This window comes from Pleurodeles waltl, chromosome 3_1 (assembly GCF_031143425.1).
Source record: "Pleurodeles waltl isolate 20211129_DDA chromosome 3_1, aPleWal1.hap1.20221129, whole genome shotgun sequence".
In the NCBI taxonomy this organism is placed as follows: Eukaryota; Metazoa; Chordata; class Amphibia; order Caudata; family Salamandridae; genus Pleurodeles; species Pleurodeles waltl.
Window position 1 is genome coordinate 314,335,568 of NC_090440.1, and position 26,310 is coordinate 314,361,877.

At 43.9% G+C, this 26,310-nt stretch overlaps 1 protein-coding gene across 1 annotated transcript in view; it reads left to right on the plus strand.

The window, feature by feature from the left end:
* The window catches only part of MYO5C (myosin VC), a 717,152-nt gene that overhangs the window by 446,297 nt on the left and 244,545 nt on the right, over positions 1-26,310 (plus strand). The window contains exons 26-28 of the mRNA XM_069222459.1: positions 8,137-8,230; positions 12,546-12,609; positions 18,579-18,659. Of these exons, the coding sequence (XP_069078560.1) occupies positions 8,137-8,230; positions 12,546-12,609; positions 18,579-18,659 (239 nt within the window). The remainder of the gene's footprint in view (positions 1-8,136; positions 8,231-12,545; positions 12,610-18,578; positions 18,660-26,310) is intronic.

Genomic DNA, 26,310 nt, shown 5'->3' on the forward strand with positions numbered 1-26,310 from the left:
TGACACCTTGTGAAACAACAAGTGCGAGTCTATGGCTCATATGTACAAATGAGTTTAGCATTTCTTAACGGTCTGAATCGCTATTTCGGTCCGTTAAGAAATGCTAAATGTTTTACGGTATGTATGAAAGGAATATGTGAGACAGTAAAATGCAATTCCTACCCTGTAGAAATGGCATTTTGCGATTTGCAAAATAGGAAATTGCTAAAAAGGGATTTTCTATTTGGGATTTCCTAACCACATGTACGTAGTATTTCCTAATTCCAAAAAGGCCATTCAGGAAATGCTTTTACCATTGACTTGGATCTAATGGTACCCAAGTGCAAACATTCTAAAGTCACCCAAAATGCACCAGGATCATTCCCAAAGGCACACACACACACACACATACTATAGCTGTACTACTTCTCTTGGACCACTCAGGTGCCTTTGACAAATTTGACCATGACACCCTAATACAAAGACTCTACGAAACCGGCATGCAGGGGACTGCACTCGAATGGATCATATCCTAGCTTCAAAACAGAATAAATGTCATCCATACTCCCCCTTTCTCATCCAAACCATACTTAACAAAGGCAGTAGTCCCTCTAGGCTCAATCATCTCACCTATGCTTTTCAATATCTACATGAAGTCACTTCCGGCAATGATCAGTGAATTTCAGCTCACATGCTACAACTATGCAGATGACACACTAATACTCCTTAAACTGGAAAGCCCCAAAGACATTTGAAACCCATAAATCTTCAGTTTCCTCAGAGCTGCTGATCAGTAAATGACATGGAGCCATCTCAAACTGAATGCTTTTAAAACGGGATCACTCACATGTGGCTACCCACTCTGGTCCTGGCCTGATGATCTGGGACCACCTCTTAAAGTATCTAAGGAAGTAAGAATTCTTGGAATTACCATGGACTCCAAGTTAACAATGAATGCCCAAGTGGACAAATTAGCAAAATCAAGCTTTATTGCCAAGAAAACTCTGCAACACATCTTCTCCCACCTGGGATTTCCACACAAGGTCCAGGCTACTATCTCTCTTGTACTGTCTAAACTGGATTACGCCAATGGCCTATACCGCAGATCAACTCTTGAAAAGACTACAATGGATTCAGAACTCTGCTGCCAGACTACTCCTACATGTAAAGCCATGTAGAAGTAGTTTGGCGTATCCCCTGCCTTGAGGACCCTACATTAGTTACCAGTTGAAAGAAGATCCATCTTCAAGCTGCTTTGCATCACCCACAAAGCAATGCATGGAACAGGACCACTTTAATCAGGAATAACATCACCAAATACATCCAACAAAGGAACCCCTGCTCAAGATTGGCACCATGCCTCAAAAACCCACCATACAAGAAAAAGACAATAGGTGGTGTATCTTTCTTGGGTCAAGCGGCCAAACTATAGAATTCATTACTCCTAGCTATAAGATCCACGGATAGCTATCTTATCTTCGGAAGACTACTCAAGAGTTAGCTCTTTCTTACATAATTTCCATACTCAAACAGCAATGTACAGCATATCCCGGTGTATGTTAACATTTATAATTTTATTATATGTATATATATCTAGATATATGTATTTCTTTGTTCAAATATGTAGAATAACTATATATTTTTCTAACAATATATACATACTCTTTAGGCCTGCTGAACAGATGTAAAGATTACTTACAGTTAATATATATATATATATATATATATATATATATATATATATATGTATATATACATATATATATATATAATAAAACCTACGTAGTTATAGTTAGGATTTTTTTTTAACCATAGACGGAGCTTTTTTTGTTTTGGCAGTAACTTTGGCACCGCTTGACGAATCTTCACTATATTTTCTAAACTTGTACTTTGATAAGTTCAGCTGCTGTCTTTGAAGTTTTGGGGGGATCTGTCAAGCAAGGATGAGAAAAAGGGGGGTCACAAACACATTTTCCCCATTTTAAATCCATGGGACTTTTCGAATTTTTTAACAAGACTACAACCTGAACCCCTTGACGTAATTACACCAAATTTGGCAGAAAGCTAGCTCTTGGTTCAGGAAGTGTGCTTTTTGTGGTTTGGTGCGAATCAGTTCAGTAGTGTGTGTGTGTGTGTGTATATATATATACATGTATTTTTATATATATGTATGTTTATATATATATAAAACTAATTGGTCAGAATGAACACAGTGCACTTTTGTTGCTAGTGCTGATGTTGGAGATTGACCTTCTCCGCTAATAATGTGTACCAAAGGAAAGGCGATGTACACCACACACTGACGCGTTTCAACATAAATATATATATATGTATTTTTGTACTATGCTAAACATATACATAGGTCATTACATAGTATCCATACAAGTTGTGTGATTAGATGCTTTTTGAGTCTCTGTTTTATTGATCTATTACAAATATTATCTACAAGCATTTCACTATTGAAAAAAGGAGTTATAAAATACACAAATAAACCACCTTTAACCGCTTCTGTGCCTTGGACGAGGTGACCTCGTCCAAGGCTACAGTTCCCCTTGGGGGCAGATTGGGCGATTTTAGGTCAATCTGCCCCCAAGGGGGCAGAAACCACTAGGCACCGGGGATTTTTTTTTTGGCGTCAATGTGAAGCAGGGGGAGCGACCCCGTAGGCAAGGGTCGCTCCCGGGCAGGGGGGGTTTGAGGGGGGTAAAATTTATTTTAGGGCATTTCGCAAAAATCACCTCTGTTTTCTTTCAAAAAATTGGATGTGTCCTCGTTGCGCTTTGGGGCGTTTCCTGTCGCGGGCGCTAGGCCTACCCACACAAGTGAGGTATCATTTTTATCGAGAGACTTGGGGGAACGCTGGGTGGAAGGGAATTTGTGGCTCCTCTCAGATTCCAGAACTTTCTGCCACAGAAATGTGAGGAACATGTGTTTTTTTTAGCCAAATTTTGAGGTTTGCAAAGGATTCTGGGTAACAGAACCTGGTCCGAACCCCACAAGTCACCCCATCTTGGATTCCCCTAGGTCTCTAGTTTTCAGAAATGCACAGGTTTGGTAGGTTTCCCTAGGTGCCGGCTGAGCTAGAGGCCAAAATCTACAGGTAGGCACTTCGCAAAAAACACCTCTGTTTTCTTTCAAAAAATTGGATGTGTCCACGTTGCGCTTTGGGGCGTTTCCTGTCGCGGGCGCTAGGCCTACCCACGCAAGTGAGGTATCATTTTTATCGGGAGACTTGGGGGAACATAGATTAGCAAAACAAGTGTTATTGCCCCTTGTCTTTCTCTACATTTTTTTCTTCCAAATATAGGAGAGTGTGTAAAAAAGACATCTATTTGGGAAATGCCCTGTAATTCACATGCTAGTATCGTCACCCCAGAATTCAGAGATGTGCAAATAACCACTGCTCCTCAACACCTTATCTTGTGCCCTTTTTGGAAATACAAAGGTTTTCTTGATAGCAATTTTTTACTCTTTATATTTCAGCAAATGAATTGCTGTATACGCGGTATAGAATGAAAACGCACTGCAGGGTGCAGCTCATTTATTGGCTCTGGGTTCCTCGGGTTCTTGATGAACCTACAAGCCCTATATATCCCCGCAACCAGAGGAGTCTAGCAGACGTAACGGTATATTGCTTTCGATAATCTGACATTGCAGGGAAAAGTTACAGAGTAAAACATAGAGAAAAATTTATGTTTTTTTCACCTCAATTTCAATATTTTTCTTTTTCAGTTGTTATTTTCTGTAGGAAACCCTTGCTGAATTCAGAATTTTGTCTACTTTTCAGAAATGTTTAGGTATCTGGGATCCAGCATTGGTTTCATGCCCATTTCTGTCACTGACTGGAAGGAGGCTGAAAGCACAAAAAATTGGCAAAAAAAGGCCTGGCACAGGAGGGGGAAAAGGCCTGGCAGCGAAGGGGTTAAATACTGCAACACTTGAACGTCTGTGTTTATACTATACAACTTTAAATCTCAATATATTATCTTCCTTACACATATATTCCCATTCCCTTCTATGTAATTATGTATCTATATATGTATTACTTTACTCCTACTGTACAAGAAAAAAACACTCTCTCCAATGCACTACACTGTCTCATCATATACTTCTATTTTCTATCTCAACTTTCTCTCATGTACCTGTACTTTGACTCATCCCAAGCCTCATTTTACTACTATGATCTCCCTCATCCTTTTCTATAGACTCTTCTCTCCTCCAACTCTTCTTTACTCATCAAAACCTCATCTTACTACTACAATCTCCCAATTAACCCTTTCCAGATTCTTCCCTCTTCTATCCCTTCATTATTCGATTCAGTCCAATTAACCGACTCATATACCCACTCTCCGAATTAACTCATATTTATCTATCTAAGATATGTTCTAGGACTTGTTCAGACTTGCTCAGAATTAATTATGTGTAAGAAATCATGATATATTTTATGACCACTTGGCCGGTGGATAGAGGATAGGTATCTGTATAAGTTTCTTTTGGAAATGGTGTAAACATGATTTAATCTTATTAGTCATAACACATGTGTGTTGAGTACTTTTATGAATATAAATTTGACTAAGTAAGTATTATGGATATAATTAGAGGTTGATGAATTGTATATTTTAAAATGTATTGCTTTATCTTTCTTTTAATATTGTGAAAGGCTTAAAGTCTTTACACTAGGTCTAGTGTATGTGGAATCTTTTTAAGGGAGGTGGTGCACTTTATTATTATTGGCTGTGAGGAAGATCTCTGGGAGATTGAAACGCATTGCCATAAAAATTTTCTTATCACAACGAGCCTGTGGAGTGTGTTTTTTCAGGTACAGAAGGCGGTGTCACCTGGATTTCTATAATACTAGCAACATAAAAAAAATCTTCTTATAATACATGATTAACAATTATGATATCAGAGGATTCCTTTTACCAGTTCAAAATGCAAAATTAAGAAAAAACAAAACTCACAATTGTGGCAGATCTACGTAAATTCTGTAGAGTTTTTAAAGTTTTTAATAAACTGTAGCATGTTTTTCCCCTTTGTGGGGACATAAAGAAATCTCTTACTGGATTCCCTAAAGGTATAGCTTCCTGTAAATCTGAGTCAGTACTGTTATCCGGGTTCATTCTTGATGGGCAGATAAGTTAAAGTGTTCTTGGGTCTACAGTAAGAATGGACTGTTTTTTAAAATATCGTTTGATAAAAGATGAGCATAGGATGGGGAAAGATGAATGCAGGTTGTTGTGTGGTGGGGTGATACCAAAGGTCTTCATGGTGCCTATCCCTTAGTAGCAACAAAAAGTGTTATTTATGGTTTCATAGCTTCTCCCTGAGTATGAGGGTATTTTACAATTCCAGGTGAGAAAAAGCTGTTTATATTTATTGGGGAGTGGAGGACTCAGCTGATAAATTGTTATTGTGAAACACCTTCTGTCTGTTACTCTCCATAGATTGTACTTTTTACAATCTATGGCTGACAAAGCATATACACTATGGAAGACTCTGGAAGGGAAATAAGAGAATATGGTTTTTATTGTGGTGTTAAATCAAGTTTGGTTGGAGGTTTACAGGTATGTTAGAATTGATTTGATTATGGGTATTCTTCCCCGCAACCCCCATGGGAAAACATATGACCCTGCTGGGCTTGAACACTTTCGGTATTTAGGAGACAGAGGGCAGCTAGATCCCTGATCATGTTAGGGAGGAAGGATGGAAAGATCACCACCTTCTTTAAGTGGTGTTAACAGAATATTTGTATCATGTATTTGGAGGGGCTGTTCTATTTTCCTGCAGGGCATAGGGCATCAAAGTGAACAGATTTGCTTAAGAGAGGCATTAAATAGGCTCACAGAGAAACTGTAATACTATATTTGCTGGCTGGTTTAGTATGCACATAAGTGGAAAATTATTAGCTACATGTTTTCACCTCATAGTTGCCCATTCCTGCAATCGCAAAACCTGTGGATCTTGAATATTTTGCATGGGTCCCTAGCTCATATTTAATTTTTAATTATTTGATTATTCAAATAAATATTTTAACCCTCTTTTTGAGAGATGTTTTACAAACTTCCTTACACTGAGTCTGTTATTCAGCAGTCACCCGACAAAACTGTAAATATGATTGATTTCCACAATCATGTAAACGTTACAGACTACACTGTACAACATGTATTTGACCCACCTAATTCTTATTTATGCATACATTTGTAGTAGAAACTCCAAACATATATTAATTTATTAACAAATTCCAGTAATTGAGCAATTGCTTGTATTCTCATAATGGACAAAACCCTGGGTGTGAATACAAAGGATGAGTGCAAGAGCAGTACTTGCCGGCAACTGCCTCTTCTTTTGTGATTTCCTAATAGCAATTGAGACTCTGTAGGAATCACTATTAGGAAATTGAAAAATACACACATTCTGGAGCAGGGTCAAGACTGATTTACATATGGCTGGGTCTAATCGGAGATGGCATGGTGGGCAAAAGAACAATGGGTTAGAATGTTACCTTGAGCGATTCCAATGGTTGGAAAAGTTTCAAGCATTCCTCCTATCATCATTTGTGTGCTGAGATCCTAATAACCTGCCTGGGTGAGTGAGTGGTGTATTTTGTTAGAGCTTTTGTGAAGTGGTGGTTGTCATCTTATGATACATTTGGAGTACTGAGATACTAGAACTAAGATGTATTCTGGATGTAACAGTTCAGTAGAATGAAAAGAATTGTCTTATAATTTACAATCACAGACCCTTGAAAAGTCTAAAGCCAAGCATTCTCCTGCGTTGCTCACTATTAAGGTGTTTTTCTGAATCAGAGATAATTTGATGCGCACTAATGTAGGGATCCAGGACACACTATCTGTATTCCCACCACATGGAGGGGGCCTCGTGGATCACATTTTAGAATGGTGCCTCAAAGTTCCTCTTAGGGATGCACCTTGGATTATTATCTTTATAGGTCGAGGCACATTCTAGCTGCCTAACGTTTGAGCCTTATAAGTCTGTCTAAAAGTTATTTGGAAACCCTCTATAGATCACACAGCAGTAGTCTGGTGGCCACGTCAGAAGACATATTTGATTAATTTGATGAGAGGTTTGTAGAAGATGGAGAATGTTCTAAACAATGAAGAGTTGCATATTGACAACCTTAACCACAGCATTGGTTTGAGTGGCAAATGAGACATTTGTGTTAGAGAGGACCTCATATCCTAATCTTCTGAGAGGTAGAAGATCTGGGTATAAGCTAGAGAACAATTATATGGAAGAGAGGCAGATTCTAGCAACCACCGGAATAGGATTACAGTTTTGCTCTTTTTTTTGCTCCATTTAGATAAAATAAATTTTCTGTGTCAGCATGACCAGATGCCGGGTAGGCTATTTTTCTACCATCCTAAGTATTTCGCTTGTAGAAGGATAAAGAAGCATATTTTGTATAGTTGTCTGTGTGGCCACTTTGTTTTAGTCATCAAATTGCAATGTCACTTGTCCTAAGCGGCTACTATCTGGCAAACAGGAACTGTGCAGTGATGCTCAGTTTTGCTTTTCCACTTATATTACTTCCATTCAATGCTAGATTCAACTTCTATAAAGAGGAGGCTCTACATGTTATGGTAGTTGGTGTACAGTAGTTTAGAGGACAAGGTGCAGGATGCTGTATAAGGCAAAGACAGAAAAGTAGACAAAAGTTTTTTTTCTGATGGGATTGGCTGCTGATTATTTACTATGGAACAATTTAAGCCACATTGTGTCAGATGTAAGGAGCGAATATTAAAATGCATTTAGAAAACTTTATTCCTTTCCATTTCAAGAATTTTAATTATTGAGATGGAGGTGAATGACCCCTATTTTAATTATTGCAGGATAACAAACTATTTCTTCATTTTCTTTAAACATTTTTTTTCTCTTTTCAATCAATTACTACTGTCCTTATGTAGCCAGAAGTGCTTGTGATAAAGGTAGCATAAATTCTCGTTTTGGTTTCATCTGAAGAGATTTAATTTACCATGATCTTACTATATATTTCTTCTGTGACATGGTCCCTTGTCATACAGCTTCAGAAAAGTAATAGCTAAATGGATATAAGGCAAACATTTTGTATCCATTTAATAACTAGTAATATTGAGGAATGCATATAAAGCATAACCACTTATGAAATATTTTTAACAGACAATCCCTGAATTTGCAAAAGAAATTCAACGCCTTCAGTCGGAGAAAGAGGACACAGAAAGACTGGTCCAATCTCAGAAGCGTGAAATGAGAGGTAACTAAATGTGCTAAAGATAAAACACACTAGCATTCAACTCACTGTTGCCCAGAATGTGAATGTGTGATGCTTAGCCCTAGAGCAGCTTTATTTACAAGCAATCTTAGACTGTTGTGATGCATCTTGTTCAAGCGAAAGGACATGACTGGCTTTATATTAGTACTTGGAAACCTCGCATACGCTATCTTTCTTCCGTGGTGTTTATGCTTTCTAGCATCCCCAAGCTTGTACTTCAGGTCTATTAAAAAATGTTTTTGGAAAAGTCCAGAATAACTTTAAACTGAAGAAAAATGGGGCAGTATTGTGGGTGTATGAGACTAGAATGTAGACGATCATCTGATTATAAATTAGACAATGAGCAACTCATAGTATATCAAGTCATTTAAGCTACCCTAGATCTGCAATAAAGTTTGTGTTTCTAGAACATGAAAAAGATGACACTCACGTTCACCTAGATGTTTGGTGTCTTTGATAGTTTCTTGAATGCTGCATTGTCCAAAATAACATGTGCATTGATTTATAGGATTCCACCATTTGTTGGCATTTACCAAAAATCTGCAATAGTGAATAGTTCAGTGGCAGCAGAGATAAAACTGGTGGAGGGGCTGCGGGGGGGGGGGGGAGTGCAGGGGAGAGAGCGCGAGGAGAGAGCATGAGCAGGGCGAATACAAAAAAAACTCTTACCTGGTGCTGCTGGCCACCTCATGCTCCTCGGCTCCCTGGTCCCAGCATCAAAGACACCATGGCCTGAGTGGGCTGGTTTCCCGCTTGCTGAGGCACAATGAGTCCGTTCTGTTTCTCCAAGCAGCTGGATTGGAGAAACCTAACTGCACATGTCTGTTTGGCCTGCCTAGAATGGCCAGCCAAATAGACATGCACAGTTAAGGGCACACTCAACTCCTCCCTCCTCCCTTCCCCCCTCCCATGGCCCGGCCCGCCCCTCCCTGCACAGGCTGGCTGAGCTAGCAGCATAAACATAAAACACTAGTGAAATATTGTTTTATTTTTCCGCTGCTGACTCTGAGCCAGTGGGGCGATGCTCCTCCATCATTGCAGAGGAGGCACCTCTGGAATAGTTATTGGACCCCTTTCAGTGTTGTGTCAATTGTTACATTTTTGGATATGTATGCCCACTGCACAATATAACCCCAAACGGTGTGCTAATGGTAAGAATATGGCGACTGCAAAATGTTCCAAAACATTTAAACAGTGTAAGAGCAATTTGTGACCTTGGTAGAAGGACAACAACAAGAGACAGATTTAGCTGGTACAGACTGATGCAGGATAAGTAGTTTTCATGTGGAGCAAATTCACACTGTTGAAAAAAATGAAGCAGTTGTAGGGCCTTGGAATACATTTCAATAAAAGCGTATTTCATTCAAATACTATTGTTTACTGACAATGTAAGAGACTTGGGCACAGTGATAATATGGAGCTATCTACACTGATGAACTGAGATATAAGAATCATTACGTGGATAGTACCCGAGTTACTTTGATGTGCTGTCCTCTGTTTTTGCAGAATTCTGGAAATACAGTGAAAACTGACCTAATGAATGTACGGAGTATGATGTAATCTACATTTTAATTTTGACAGTGTACAGTTGGCCCAATTGATATTAATTGTAATTACGTACTTTTGAGAATAAAGTTAATTTCCTACTTATTAGTGAAAAACAGTCATTTGTTTCAACCAATCTGCCTTTTTAGCCTTTGTGCATACATTAAGGAATGTTTATTTGTAGATACTACTTTGTCAATGGTTCTTTATTTTATACTTTAACATATTTAATAACCAGAAATAGCTATTAGCCTGTTTCACATAAGAGGTTGCAAACTGGATTGTGTTCACCGAGTTTTGTAGTAGTGTTAATGGCTGCATACTCACCTACTGGTCAATGCTTGCTTATCACATGTCCTTTTTTTTAGAATTAACACAAACAACCATTACACTTAAATTGTAGCTTCATATTCTTTAACCCTTTCACTGATAGGCCTCTCCCACCCCCCACCCCAACCAGTGCTAAGCCTTTGTTTGGCTCTTTGGGATAGTTCGCACTTAGACCCCCAACCCCATTACTTTTTGTCCATTTAAGGTATCAATGCCAAATTTGCATTCTTTCTTTCCAACACCCTGGGGATTCTAAAAGTACTCATGGTTTGTGCATTCCACTAAAGTGGACTGAGATATCAGCCTAAATACAGCAAAAATTTGTTTTTTTCAGTTAAATGGGGAAAAAGTGCTGCAGAAGAAAGCGTCTGTTTTTTCCCTGCAAATGGCTCAACAAAGGGTTTGTTGTGCTTAAATTACCATCTTCCCGCTTCAGTAACAGGCAGACGTGAATCAGAAAAGTACATTTTTCAACACAGTTTTGACATTTTTTTGGGACATAGCCCTTTCTTCCTATTTTTGTACTTTCAACCTCCTTTCTGATAGTGGTAAAAATGGATGTGAAACCAATGGTGGATCCTGGAAAGCTGTACATTTCTGAAAAGTAGACAAAATTTCGAATTCAGCAAGGAGTCATTTGTGTAAATCCTTCAAGGTTTCCCTGTAGAACGTAACAGTTGAAATAAACAAATATTGAAATTGACTTGAAAAGAACAGCCATTTGTGTCTACATTTTTTATCGATAACATCTTCTAACTATGGGCAGATTTAAAAAAACAATATACTGTTACGTACGCTGGACCCTTCTGGTTACAGGATGATATAGGGCTTGTAGGTTCACCAAGAACCCTACGTACCTACAGCCAATAACTGAGCTGCACCTTGCAATTTTTTTTCATTGTGCACAGGGTATACAGTAATTCAATTGGTAAAACTGAAAGAGTGAAAAATACCTAATAAGGAAACCTATGTATTTACGAAATGGGCACAAGATATGGAGTTTAGAAGCATTGGCTATGTGCACATTTCTGAATTTGGCGAGACCCATACTAGCATGTGAATTAGAGGGCATTTTTCAAAATGACTTCTTTCTTACACACTGTCTTACATTTGGAAGGCTCAAATGGAGAGAAAGACAATTGGTAATAACACTTGTTCTACAGTTCTGTGTTCCACTAAGTCTCTCAATAAAAATGGCCTAGTGCCCGAGACAGGCCCAAAAGGCAAAGTGGAGTCAGCACATTTTTCCACTAAAAACTGACCCTTTTTTTGCAATGTACCCAGTTGTGAATTTTGGGCTGTTGCTTAGCCAGTACCTAAAAGAACTTATCAAACCTGTACATTTTTTTAAACTAGACACTGAGAGTATCCGGGATGGGGAAACTAGTGTGACTCTCACTAGGTTCTGTTACCCAGAATGTCAAAAGTTTACTAAAAACATGTTTACCTCACATTTCTGTGATGGAAAGTTCTGGATTCAGAGGGGAGCCACAAACTGCCTTCCACCCAGCATTCCCCCAAGTCTGCTGATAAAAATGGTACCTCACTTGTGTGGGTAGGGATGGTGTCCACTACAGGAAACGGCCCAAAATGTAACATGGATACATCACATTTTTCCACCCAAAACTACCCCCCATGCAGTTTTTTCTTCAATAATTTGACTGCTAATGTTTCATTTATATTTTAATAACACTATAGAAGTTGTCATGAGAGCTTTAATTAGCAGTGCATGGTGAGGCCACAAGTTATAGTTACCTTAGGTCATGAATTGTAGTTACTTGAGATAACTCTAACTATAATTGTTGAATTTCTATGGTTTTGTATGAGTAAATCTAGAACCTAACTATAACGTCAGTGTAATCTTTGTGTTTTTCAGTGACTATATATATATGTTGTTTTTTTTTTGCTGTTTTTCACTGAAAATACAAAAGGTTAAAGGGATGTTATAGTTAGGTGAAAATGTTAGTTTAAACACACTGTTTTCTTACAAAATCTTGGAAATTCACAAGTTATAGTTATTTCATGTAATTATAACTCGTGCCCCTGCCTAGCACAGTCTTGTCATCAATGATATATTAACAGATGTTACAAAACCACTGAAATTTACGAGTTATAGTTATCTCAAGTAAATATAACTCGCACCCCCGCCTTGCACAATGTTATCATCAATGATATAATTTCAGATGTTGCATTGATGTTATATTATGAATGACTCCATAGAGCATGTCATATGTGATGTATTAGGTAGGGTAATTAGAAGTATATTACTTGGTAATATATATACATAGTTTGTTTTTATGTATTTTTTTGAAGTAACAAACATGCTTGTGCAAAGGTATTTGATCTGGGTTATCAAAGTGTTTCAGTTAACATAGACTTAACTATGTCATTGCCATAACTTTATTTACTTTTTTTCTATCAGATAAGATGTCAGAATTTACACAGCAACTTCTTGGAAGCTTTGAAGTTAAGGATGTAAAAAACAGGTAAAGTAATGTAATGTGTACTCTTCTTAATTCTAAATAGTGCCTCTGGGGAGGAGTATGCACCTTGGCTGCTCTCCAAATGGCCCATATTTTAAAAGACATTATGGATACGAGCAGTGGGAGGGATATATAGAGTAGGAACAATAGAATCACACAAACATCTTTCTTACAAAATCCCTTCCACATCCGTAGTAGCCTTCGTCCTGTGTCTTATTGATGCACCAGTGACCTTTCTGATCTCCCAGGCTCCCAATTAAAACCACTTTGCATGTTGTTCCCTAACAGGTGAAAACAAAAGAACGTTTTCCAATTCTAGCATACATAAAATTTTAATCCATGGATGGCTGTCCTCTTTAACAGACATGTTCTACTTAGTGGCTGTGACCAGACCACTGGCATTATCAATCATCTGGTGCTGAAGTAGAAAAAATACCTGTAAATGAGCCTTTACTTTCTTTGCCACTCTTGCTCTGGAATGTGATATACTGATGATTATACACTCCTACACTTCAGGAAAAAAATTACGATTGTGGTCTTCTCACTGCATCTTCTTGATTTGATCCCTTGTTGTGAGCGAGTATATAGTGTAAGTAATGTAAATTATTGCCCAACTATCTCTCTCTCATTGACTTTATGCTTGTCTATGATCCCATAAAGTGCTCATCTTCATTTCGGTTAGGTTTGTGCTATAGAAATATCATATACATACATGTAGGCATTATTGTAGGTTTTAAAATTTATGTCACTTTGTACGCTATATATATCTGTAACTGTGAAGTAACATCCCTCCTAAACTAGGCAGTCAGGGGCTAGTCCAAAAATTATAAAAGTTTAAAGGTATCTGAAGCTAGGAAAAATCGTCACTGGCTGCCAGTTGCTGAGCATATTGAATTGAACGTTACTTGTCTTTTGCCCCAGACCTTTTATGATGAGTTTTCAATAAGTATTTAGTCTGGGCTCCAGCATCATGCTTGAAATTAGGCTTTAGATCAGTCATTAACTTCTCTATTTTATTAATCATTCACCTATGCACCTATAACCTGCCGGCGGATACCTATATGTTCCTTTAGAGCAATCCTCTAAACTACAGGTCAATGGTATATAAATAACCCAACCCCACACAAAAGGCTTAGAAGGTGCCAGTGTGGAGTCTGGGAAGCCATGGGACAAGACCTTAACCCCATCCAGATGTGAGAGTACGAGGGCCTGAACAGCAGTTCAGAAGTTGCTTTCTGGAGGAAGTTATTTCACTTTCTTTAGGTAAGAGTGCTGCTACCAAGCTGTCTTTGTTTTTTTGGTAATGTGTGCCTTGAGGTTGAGAATGGTGTCCAGGGTGAATCCACATCACCTGGCATTCTGTGAAGAGTTTTTAAGGTTCAAGTAATTGAGCCAGGTTTGGATTGTTTCTTGTTTGTTGTTCTTGGCAAATGGCAAGTATTTTGTCTTGGTTGGATTACCCTTCAGGTATGAGCTGAATATCCACATCTGGATGATGTACATGCTGTGTTTGAGACATTAGATGTGTAGGAGGGGAACCAAGGAAGGACATTGACACTGAATCTCATTTAAGACTCCAGGGTGCACATAGGGGTAGGAAATTCAACTGTGTTAAAGGCAGCCAAGAGGTCCAATAACAGAGCTCTTCTTCACCTGTGGTCTCCATGTTGTGGTGTTGTCTGAAGCCATACTGGAAGTCGTACAGAAGGTGGCCAGCATTGATGTGGTTTTGGAGTAGGACATAGATCTTTTTTTCGATGACCTTGCCAATGAACAGGTGGTGCGTGATGGGCCAGTAATTGGCAAGGTCACCAGGATATATTGTATTGTCTTATGAGAAGATGCCTTGAGTAAGGGTTGTACAGACAGTGGTAAGTAGAGGTAAGAGAACATCGCCAGAGAGAGATTTGGTGAAGAACAACGGTAGTACTTCATCTTCATATGAAGTGGCATTGAGGGAGTACATTTTATCAGGAAGATCTATGAGAGGTATGGATTTGAAGGCTGACCATTGAAGGATTCTACAGAAATAAGGTTAACAATGCATTCAGAGCTAGAGTTTGTAGAAAAGGGTCCACACCTTTGGACCGAGGCAAATAGTACTTTTTGTTGTAGTATTAAAAATGTTGATTTATGGAACTTTCTTTTCAATGAAAATACTGTATCAACAAACATTGCAATAATTGATTTGTGTGAACTTGGAGGATTGGTGTTAAATCTATGCTAATTCTACTAGCTTAGCATATTTCTCTTTTTGGACTTTTGAAGGAGATTTGGAGGTAATTAGTATAATAGGCATTAAGCTGGCACACCACAACATTCTACTGGGAAGGTGGTGCTGCTTGGATGTTGCTTGAGATGGGTGGTGCTAAATAGCTTCTGGAGATCATCTACTGTGGCAGTCGATAAAGACTTCTTGCTGCTGATTTCTTGCCTTTGAACTTCCCCCAGGAGTCAGACTGGATCCGGAAGATTTTTCATGAGCAGTACCCCTGCGTGCCTACAGGTGGCGTTAATCGGCTCCAAATGATTTGATGACAGAGTCTGAAGTAATGTTTCGCTACCTACATAGGCACCACCTAGCCGCGCTAATGCCAGTTCTTTTCTTTCCGTGCCAGCCAACTGATCGGGAGAAGAGCTACCCTTCAATCACTTTTTGACTGGATTTTTTTTATTTTTTTTGCGCATTTTTGAGGTTTCCTCCTGGTGTGATAGGATGTCCTTTAGGAAGAGAGAAATCAAGCCCGCATTGGCCAGTGACTGATCTGCACCTTGTCTGCATGTGGCGTCTGGAGCACCACACCGACCCAAAGTCTTGCTCTGTGTGCCACCTCATCCATCTGAAAGCTTTGATTGAGTAGTCCCTAAAGCTCATGGCAACCCGGCATGCAACTCCATGCGAATCGAGCTACCGGTCGAAAGGAAGGTCCCGGGACCTGTTGCAGAGCCTGAAGTCATCATCCTCTTACTCTGAGTCCTTGGGAAGGTCGGGTAAGTTGAGGCACAAAAAGCAGAGCAAGAAATCGAAGTGGTCTTTGACTTCGCATCTGTCAGCCGACGAGATGAGGGAGCATTGGCATTCAAAGCCTGGTTCTTTGGAGCCTGCGCCTGGGCCAACTATGCACCTCCCCGACTTTCTGGGAGCCAGAGCTACCTCTGCCATACTTAAAGAGTTCTATGACACCATGGACCTCATATTTGGGTAGCCTGACCCCTCTGGCATTCCTTTTGGCCCCCATCTAGTCCCACACTGGAGACACAGGCCCGCTGGCATGTGCGGGCTCTGCAGTGGGACCTGAAATTCCAGTGGGCTCAGCATCAGGGGAATCTCTCCTATATGGTCCAGATCTCGGAGGGAACTGCACAAGTTCTACATTGGTGGCTGATGAACCACAATTGGGTCAGAGGCAAATCACTCTCTTGTCCCAACCAGATCAGACAGTTGCATCACTTTTGGGATGGGGCGGCCACCTGGGAGAGGTGGAGATCAGAGGACTCTGGTCCACGGCAAAATCTGGACTCCACATCAATGTCATAGAGCTCCGGGCAATCCAACTGGCATTGAAATTCTTTTTACCGTCCATCAAGGGAAGGCTAGCGTAGGTGTTCACAGACAACACCACTGCCATGTGATACTGCAACAAACAGGGTGGAGTGGGGTCGTGTGCAATTTGTCAAGAGGCCCTGCGCCTCTGGTCCTGGCTGGAACAGCAAGGCATATCCCCGTGGTTCAATACCTGGCGGGCTCTCTGGACACCATGGCAGACAAACTCAGCCGTCAATGTCTAATGGGACACAAATGGCATCTCCACCCGGAGGTGGACGTAAGGTCTATTTCAGCAGTGGAGAGAGCCTTGGTTAGATCTGTTTGCCTCTGCTGAGAAAACACAATGTCAGCAGTTTTGCACATTGGAGTTTCCAAGGAGGCTCTCATTCAGAGACGCTTTTCATCTTGAGTGGAGCTCAGGCCGCCTGTGTGCCTCTCCATCTATGCCACTGCTGCCCAGAGTTCTCAAGAAGGTCAGGAACAACCGGGTCCAAGTATTTCTGGTGGCTACAGACTTGGCACCTAGAGTCTGGTACCCCAAGCTGCTGAGCATGGCCATCGAGCCTCCTATTCAGTCTTCTGTTGCAGCAGCAGGAAAGCGTTCTTCACTCAAACCTGTCCACTCTCCACCTTCTTGCATGGAGATTGAATGGTGGCAGTTGACAGCTTTTGACCTTCCTCTCAAAGTCTGTAGTTTTCTTGGCAGCCAGGCGTCCCTCCACCAAGAGAGTATACCCTGGCTGTTGGAAAAAATGTGTGGCTTGGTGTGCAGAGAAACATGTTGATCCTCTATCTGCCTGCCTTTCTGAAGTCTTATTCTTTATTTTTCCCTTGGCCCAGCAGGACTCCGCTCTCAGCACTCTTAAGGGGTATCTAGCTTCTCTTACTGCCTTCTTGCAGATGCCTGACCAACCCTCCTTGTTCAAATCCTCTATTGTACATAGGTTTTTAAAAGGTCTTGTTCATCTTTACCCTCCCTCAACTTTTATCATGCCTCATTGTGATCTGAATCTGGTCTTGACATCCTTAATGTGTGCTATTTTTAAGCATCTCCATAATTGTCTCCTCAGGCTTCTAACATTGAAAACAGCCTTCCATTTGGCAATTACATCTGCCTGCAGAGTGAGTGAGCTGCAGTCATTGTCAGCTAAGCCGCCTTCTCTCTTTGTCTACCCTGACAAATTGGTGCTTCTCATAAGGGCTTCCTTTCTACTGAAAGCTGTTACCCTCTTTCATGTAGGACAATCACACAGCCTACCTTTTTCTCTCCATTCTTCTAAAGAAGAGGAGCGATTCCACCATCTGGACCCAAAAACTTCATTGTCATTCTACCTTGACTGAAAATGAGAGTTCTGGATGGATGACCAATTCTTTGTGTGGTATGGTGGTGCGAAGAAAGGTCGCAGGGTACAGAAGCAGACTGTCTCTGGATGGGTTGTGCTCTGCATAAAAATCTACTGCATTGGGCAAGAAGAAGCCTCCTGAAGGCTTGCAAGCTCATTCCACCAGAGGTAAAGTTGTGACCACTGCATTTGCACCCGTTGTTCCGGTCCTGGACATCTGCCACACAGCAGCGTGAGCATCTCTGCACACATTTACCAAGCACTAATGCCTGGACAGTCAGCTCTGTAGGGATTGGCACTTTACCCATTTGGTCCTACAGGACTTTCTTGTTTGAAATTGCTCCACAGACCCACCTCTGGCGAGGCATTGCTTGGTTATCTATTCAAAGGTAAGGAATCTGCAGCTAGACATCTCTATCAGATGAACAAGTTACTTATCTTTGGTAACATCTTATCTTGTAGCAACTATATCTCGCTGCAGATTCCTTACCTTTAAATTTACCCCAGACATCAGACTGAGACTGGAAGATTTTTCATGAGCAGTACTTCTTCATTAAGCTACTCTTGTTCACATGTGATGTGAGACAATGCCCAAAAACAAGGCATTCTCAAGAGGTAAGTTAAGGTGTGAGCAGCTTTTACAGCTACTACTGGAATGCTTTTGCCATGGGGAGCAGGTGGGTGATGGCCACTTGATTCAAGCATTAAAGCCAGATGTTAAAGGTCAACAACAAAAACTGCTGCATTAGGCAGGAAAATGCTTAGTGGTGACACAACACACATAAAATATAACTGTCATTTGCAGAAGCTTAAATGAATGATATAATTCCACACTGACATACACTTTAAAAAAGTTATTGTTCTGGCACAAACACAAAATTCACCAGTTATTGAAAACAGCTGCCCTAATTTGCACCATCCGTGATGTTGTTCTCTGTTTGCTCTTTCCTTGGTTTTTGTACTATTTGCAGATTGGTGTTTAGGTGTTGGTGCATAGTAACTGGGCATGTTATGGGTTTACATTAAGGGCTGTATTTCTGTAAACCAAATGTATCTAAACTTATTTTTGCTTAAATATCTAGATTATCTTCCGAAAATTTGGAACATCTGAACGAAGATGGGGAATTATGGTTTGCTTATGAAGGCCTCAAGAAAGCCACAAGGTCAGTGAACAAATCGTTTAATCTCACACAGTTTTAAGAGTCTCTAACTGTTTAAGGCATATTGTATTATTGCATCCATGTTGTGCCTTGAAGAAATCACCTTCTGAAATGTCCTTCTAAAGATGCAGTCTAAACATGATGTGCCAATGGTGATATTATTTTTTCATGCAGGTTCAAATATATTAAGTCAGTTGTGTGGTGAAGAGTTTGCAATATAAACATTGATTCCCATATTAACACTGTAAAACATTGTTTAAAAGTTATATTTTTCATTTGTCAGTTATTATGGCCCTTATTATGAGCAGCCCGGAAAATGGGCTGGATCCATCCCTAGAGTTACCGGGCAGGGGAAATTCCACCCCATTACAAACAAGACCCTCATGATCCACAAATAAATGAGGAATTATCAAGGTAATAGGTCATTCTGGGCCTGATTCCCCCATAATTTCAAATTCTTCCACCAAACCTTTACAAAGATAGTTCAGCTGTTGAAATCAGCCGAAATCTCTAGTTGAATGTAAAACAAATTACGTTCTTCCAGCAGAAATCATTTTTCCAAAGGCTGTCAGGAAATATGTTCCTCCTCCCCTTCCTTATCCCCATTAGTTTATAAATGAGGATGTAATCTAGAAGCATGCCTTTCATTTTTCCTTAAAAATCTAAACAAAAATGTGCCACAATTCCAGCTGAATGTGAACACATCTAAGTTTAATTCATGCTGGCATGACAGTGAACCTTCTAACCTTTATTACTGGGGCGAGAAAAGAGGCACCAATGTTGTTTGCACACTAACATCTATTGTAGAAACAGGTGCCCAGATAGCTTCTCAGAATTTGTAGACTAGCTGTTAGACCTGTCATCTGTAAATTGGTCTTCCCCCAAACGTTTTGCCTGCATTGCCTCACTTTTACAGATCTGTTTTTGTTGGCCTTGTGACTCTGGGCACTTTACCTCTGCTAACCAGTGCTTCCCTCACTCCCCTAAAACATTGTAAAAAGTAGTGAATCCACAATTGGCATATTTAATTTACTTTTAACTCCATAGTAAAGTACACTATGGCCCTCATTACAACATTGGCGGTAAAAGCCGCTTACTGCCGTGCAGAAGACCGCCAACACACCACAGCGGAATTCCGCCACAGCTATTTGGAATCCGCCAAAATTCAGACACCCACACAAGTCCGCCACACCAAAGGTAAGTGATAAACTGGCGAAAACAAAACCTCCACCGTCACGCCAACAGAAAAACGCCCACACTATCACGACACACGAATCCACGAGGCGGTCTTTCAACCGCGGTATTCCATTGGCGGTACACACCGCAGCGCTCAAAATACACACACTCTTACAAAACACAGCCACATTGGACAATTCAAAATACACACACCTGATACACATACACACACCACTCCCACACACCCATTACAATATAAAACACACACCCACATCACCCACAAACAATTCCAAAAGAAGGCCAGAGAGAGACAGCACCAGCAAGAACAACAGCATCCACAGGCACATAACACCATCACCCACAGAACTTCCACGCACCTCACACAACACTCCACTACATATCAGCACACTTATCACCACACACTCCACCCCACACATCACCTACACCACCCCACGGCACGGCAAAGACACCACAGGTTCTCGGAGGAGGAGCTCAGGGTCATGGTGGAGGAAATCGTCCGGGTAGAGCCACAGCTATTCGGATCACAGGTGCAGCACACCTCAATAGCAAGGAAGTGGGAGCTATGGTGAAGAAAAGTGGACAGGGTCAATGCAGTGGGACAGCACCCAAGAAATAGGGAGGACATCAGGAAGAGGTGGAACGACCTACGGGGGAAGGTGCGTTCCGTGGTCTCAAGACACCACGTGGCGGTTCAGCGGACTGGCGGCGGACCCCCACCTCCTCCCCTACAACTAACAACATGGGAGGAGAAGGTCTTGGCGATTCTGCATCCTGAGGGCCTCGCAGGAGTAGCTGGAGGAATGGACTCTGGTAAGACAAATCTTAATTATTACATTCCCCACCCTACCTGCATGCCAGCACATACCCCCACCCTCACCCTCACCCCCAGCACCCCAACTCATCACATATGTCCCAATATCACAAACCACCCGTCCCAACACCAAGCCCTGCAACAACAAAGCATGGACACACATCACTAAAGCATGCCCACTGCACATACCCATACAACCCCCTAAACCATCATCACGCAAGGTCCCACACAGGAATGCAAGCACTGGGGTACACGGTCACCCACCCATTGCACACCATGACACACACAGATGTAATAAACATCCTTTTATACCCCTGCAGGACCCCTACCCAACGTCACCGGACAGGAGGGTCCACACATGTCCACCCCACCAACAGAAGAGGCCCACAGTGATGACAGCAGCTCTGTCCAACTGGATCTAGATGACCAGCCCGGCCCATCGGGGACCTCGGGACAGTTGGTTCCCCTCACCCAGTCACAGGTCACCACTGACCTTCCCCCCTCTGGAAACACCAGCACAGCACCCACCCAGTGGGCCCATACCTCCGTCCCCAGGACACGTCAGTCAGCTGTGTGTCCACCACTACAGGGAACCCAGGATAACCCACCACCCCAACAACGACAGGGACCTGGGGACAGTGGCAGTGGGCACACGGTCCAGGGGACGGAGGCCCAGGAATACAGGGGAACATGGGAGGGCTGCTGTGCGACAGGGGGCGGACAGGCCACGAAAACCCACTCTCCACGAGGCCCTCTCCTCCATCATGGGAGCCTACCACCACTCCCAGGAGACAATGGCAATGGTACTAGCCAAGTTTCAGGAGACCCAGCGCCTGCAAGAGGAATAGTATATGGGCTTCAGGGAGGAACTCAGAACCATCAGCTCCACCCTGGGCACCATCGTAGGGGTGCACCAGGAGGGACACTGTGGCACTACAAGGGGCCCCTGACACTAGCATGGACGATGAACTGCCCACCACCTCCGCCGGCGCTAGTGGATAGGACGCTCCGGTACAGGACCACCACACCAGCACCCCACCCCTGCAGAGGGAGAACCACCCCGCAAACGGTCCCTGAGATCCAGGACAAAGACAGAGCACGATGCCAAGACCCCTGCCAATAAATGAGACCATCCTGATTGTCATCCTACTGTCCCACTTTGTCACCCTGTCCATACTTAAACTGCCCCAGCTCCACTTCCTATGCCCATATGGGCAATGCACCTGTGAGACTAATAGACTGGACTCTGCCATGGACATTCCTCCGCCATCACCCCTCACCATTTCACTACCCCCTCCAATATTGAGCACTTAAATAAACACCCTTGAAGCACAAAACAATCTGGAGTCTGTCTGTGATTTCGAAATAGTGTATTTGCAATTACAGTGACAAAATGCTCCTTCAATTGTCATGTCAACATACCTATGTCACACAGCGCTAGTCCATGAGGAATCTAAGCAGATGTCACACAGTGGGACCCACATCTGTGAAATCGTAAGGGAAAGTGACAACTCAGTGACCATACACTGGGTAAAAAACGAAAGACAGTAGAGAGGTTGTAGTGTTAAAGTACATGTAGTAGGCAGGTCTGTACTCTTACCTGTGTCTCACTGGAAATATTGCTGGATCACTGAGACCCTGTTGTTCATGTCTTCTTCCTCTGCTTCCTTGTCTTCACTGTCCACAGGCTCCACAGCTGCCACAACACCGCAATCTGGACCATCCTCCTGCAGAAAAGGCACCTGTCGTTGCAAAGCCAAGTTGTGAAGCATACAGCAGGCCACGATGATCTGGCACACCTTCTTTGGAGAGTAGAATAGGGATCCACCTGTCATATGGAGGCACCTGAACCTGGCCTTCAGGAGGCCGAAGGTCCGCTCGATCACCCTCCTAGTTCGCCCGTGGGCCTCATTGTAGCTTTCCTCTGCCCTTGTCCTGGGATTCCTCACTGGGGTCAGTAGTCATGACAGGTTGGGGTAACCAGAGTCACCTGCAAATGGTGAGGGACAACTGTTAGACACGCACTAACCTGGAGGGATATCCCCAGACCCAGACAACCATCCCCACTGACTTGCTTCCAGGTGCTCACCTAATAGCCACACACTGTGCCTCTGGAGTTGACCCATCACATAAGGGATGCTGCTATTCCGCAGGATGTAGGCGTCATACACTGAGCCAGGGAACATGGCATTCACATGGGAGATGTACTGGTCTGCCAAAAATACCCTCTGTACATTCATCGAATGATAACTCTTCCGGTTTCTGTACACCTGTTCACTCCTGTGGGGGGGAACCAAAGCCACATGGGTCTCATCAATGGCACCTATGATGTTGGGGATGTGTTCCAGGGCATAGAAATCACCTTTCACTGTAGGCAAATCCTCCACCTGAGGAAAAACGATGTAGCTCCGCATGTGTTTCAGAAGGGCAGACAACACTCTGGACAATACGTTGGAAAACCTAGGCTGGGACATCCCTGATGCTATGGCCACTGTTGTTTGAAAAGACCCACTTGCAAGGAAATGGAGCACTGACAGCACCTGCACTTGAGGGGGGATTCCTGTGGGATGGCGGATTGCTGACATCAGGTCTGGCTCCAACTGGGTACACAGTTCCTGGATTGTGGCACGGTCAAGCCTGTATGTGATAATCACATGTCGCTCCTCCATTGTCGACAGGTCTACCAACGGTCGGTACACCGGAGGATGCCGCCATCTCCTCACATATCCCAGCGGACGGTTCCTATGAAGGACAACAGCGAGCACACAGTCAAACAACTCAGAGGTACGTACCCACAGTTTACACAGAACAACATTCCTACACAAAAGATGGCCTGTATGTGTGTAGAGTCTAGGCCTAGGTATGTGTGACGCAGTTGAAAATGAAGCCATGTGGGCCCCTGAAATGGCTGCCTGACCTGTAAAGTGGGACAATGGGATGTGAGGTAACTGCGCTGGCGTTGTACTCCGTCGCGGTAGGCGGTCGAATACCGCGGCGCAATGCTGCATTGGTTAATATTGGACCCTATGGGTCCCAGGAGCCAATGACAATGTACGCCGGCGGTGACGGTACGCACCGCTGCGGACGTGACCGCCATTTTTTATCTGTTCAATCACTCGATACCTGATCTTCGACAGGAGAGTTCCTACACTGCAAGTGCTGCTGTGACCTCGGTCTGGAAGAGACAATGGCTCGAGTGTCTGGGGAAAGGGGCCATGCCTTCACATTGGAGGAGTTGGAGAAGCTCGTGGATGGGGTCCTCCCCCAGTACACGCTAGTCTACGGTCCTCCAGACAAACAGGTAAGTACACAGGGAGCATGTTGTATGGGCTATGCCCGTTTGGAGAGGGCTGGATGTAAGAAGGAAGGGGGGAGAGTGCTGCGTGGGTAGGGATGGGGGCCAATCAGTTTGATGGTGCAGTTGGTAATAACTTCTCTTTTTCCCCTGTACATTTCATCTAGGTCAGCGCCCACCAGAAAAAATATAGTTGGCGTGCCATCGCCAAGGACGTCTGGACCCTGGGGGTCTACCACAGATGGAGCACCCACTGCCGGAAAAGATGGGAGGACATTCGCCGCTGGAGCAAGAAGTCGGCGGAGGCTCAGCTGGGGATGGCCTCCCAACGTGGGAGGGGTGCCCGTCGCACCATGACCCCCCGGATGTTCAGAATCCTGGTGGTGGCGTACCCGGAGTTGGATGGGCGCTTGAGGGCATCACAGCAGCCACAAGGGGGTGAGTACACTCTCATTCTGCTGACTTTGCGCACAGTGGAGGTGTCTGGGTGGGGGAGGTGGGCTGTGGGTTTCCCTAGGCCTGGGCGAGTTCCGTAGGCAAGGCCCCTCCGTAAGGCAGGCCATGTGGCACCCCACCCCACCTCTGTAGAGTGTCATGTGCACCTAGTCATGCCACTGTGTCATCTCTATGTGCAGATGTCGTCCATAGCCTTGTAGGCCATTTCCCAGGAATTGAACAGTGGACCCCAAGAGCGCAGCGTAGTGCAGGGGGCTTCTGTGTCTGTCGTGTCCACCAACGGTAGCGGTAATGCATGCACTCAACAAGTCTTTCTTCTGTCGTCCCCCCCCTTTTTGTGGTCTCCCTGTTCTTGTGTGCATTAGCATCATCAGGCGGAGGAGCAGTGGCACCAGAGCACGAGGGAGCTGCATCCCACATGGCCCTGGAGGGCGAGACTACGGACTCAGAGTTCACCAGTGGGACGGAGGGCTCGGGGAGCTCCACGGCGGGGACAGGAGCTGACACCAGCGACACGGACTCGTCCTCTGATTGCAGCTCCCTTGTGGTGGCGGCAACATCTGTGCCCCCCGCATCTACAGGTACAGCCGCCACCCCCCCCCACCAGCACTGCCCTCCCAGCAGCCCCTCAGCCTTTGCCCCGTGCCCACTCACCCAGGAGGGTGGGCATCACCTTCGCCCCAGGCACCTCAGGCCCTGCCGCAGTCACCCCTGCTGCCCTCAGTGAGGAGGCCATTTACCTCACTGTTGGGCAGTCTACCATTTTGAATGCCATCCAGGGTGTAGAGAGGCAGTTGCAACAAACAAATGCATTCCTGGAGGGCATTCATTCTGGTCAGGCTGCCCTTCAGCGAGCTTTTCAGACTCTGGCCTCAGCACTGATGGCAGCCATTGTCCCTGTCTCTAGCCTCCCCCTCCAACTTCCTCCACCCAGACCCAATCCCCTGTACCTTAGCCTATCCCAAGCACACCTACAGACCAGCATGCACACACGTCAACACACAAAGGAAGCTCTGGCAAACATAAGCACCACACATCCCACAGGCACTCATGCAAGCATCACACACAGGCAGACACAGCAACATCCACTGCCTCCACTGTGTCCCCTTCCTCCTCGTCTACCTCCTCCGTCCCAGTCTCGTCTACATTCACACATGCATGCACTACCTCTACAGCCACTACGTCCCTCTCCAGCACACCCACCACCACACCCCGCTCACGTGCAGTCACCACCCCCACTACCATTCACACGTCCCCTGTGTCCTCTCCCAGTGTGTCTGTGATGCCCCCTCCCAAGATACACAAACGCAGGCACACATCCACCCAACAGCCATCCACCTCACGACAGCCTCCAGCGCACCTTCACTCAAAGTCAACAAACGTACACCTCCTACAATCACCACCTCTTCCTCCACTCCCAAACCCCCTCCAGCTACCCGTCCCAGTGTGTCCAAAAAACTTTTCCTGTCCACCCTTGACCTCTTTCCCACACCTCCCCCACCCCGCCCATCTTCTAGGTCCCGAACTAGCACCTCAGCCACAACATCTCCGGGACCAGTGGTGCCTGTAGTCACCGGAATCTGGAGTGCACCGGCCACCAGGGCAGCCAGTGTGGCACGGAGCCACAGCGCAGACAGTCCCCCACCTGTGAAGCATCAGAAGTTGGCCAGTGCCCGGCGGGAGAGGGGGAAGGCTCCAGCCACCAAAGCCGCTCCCATGGGTCCCAGTGGGAGTGTGGAGTCAGCTGTGACACCTTCCAAGGTGGGGAAGGGCCACAAGAAACCCGGCAAGTCTGGGAAGAGCAGCACGGCGGAGAAGCCCGCCATCATCCCCGATGACCCGGAGCCCACCTCCAGCACAAGCCCAGCTACCCAAGACAGGACCACCAGCACTAG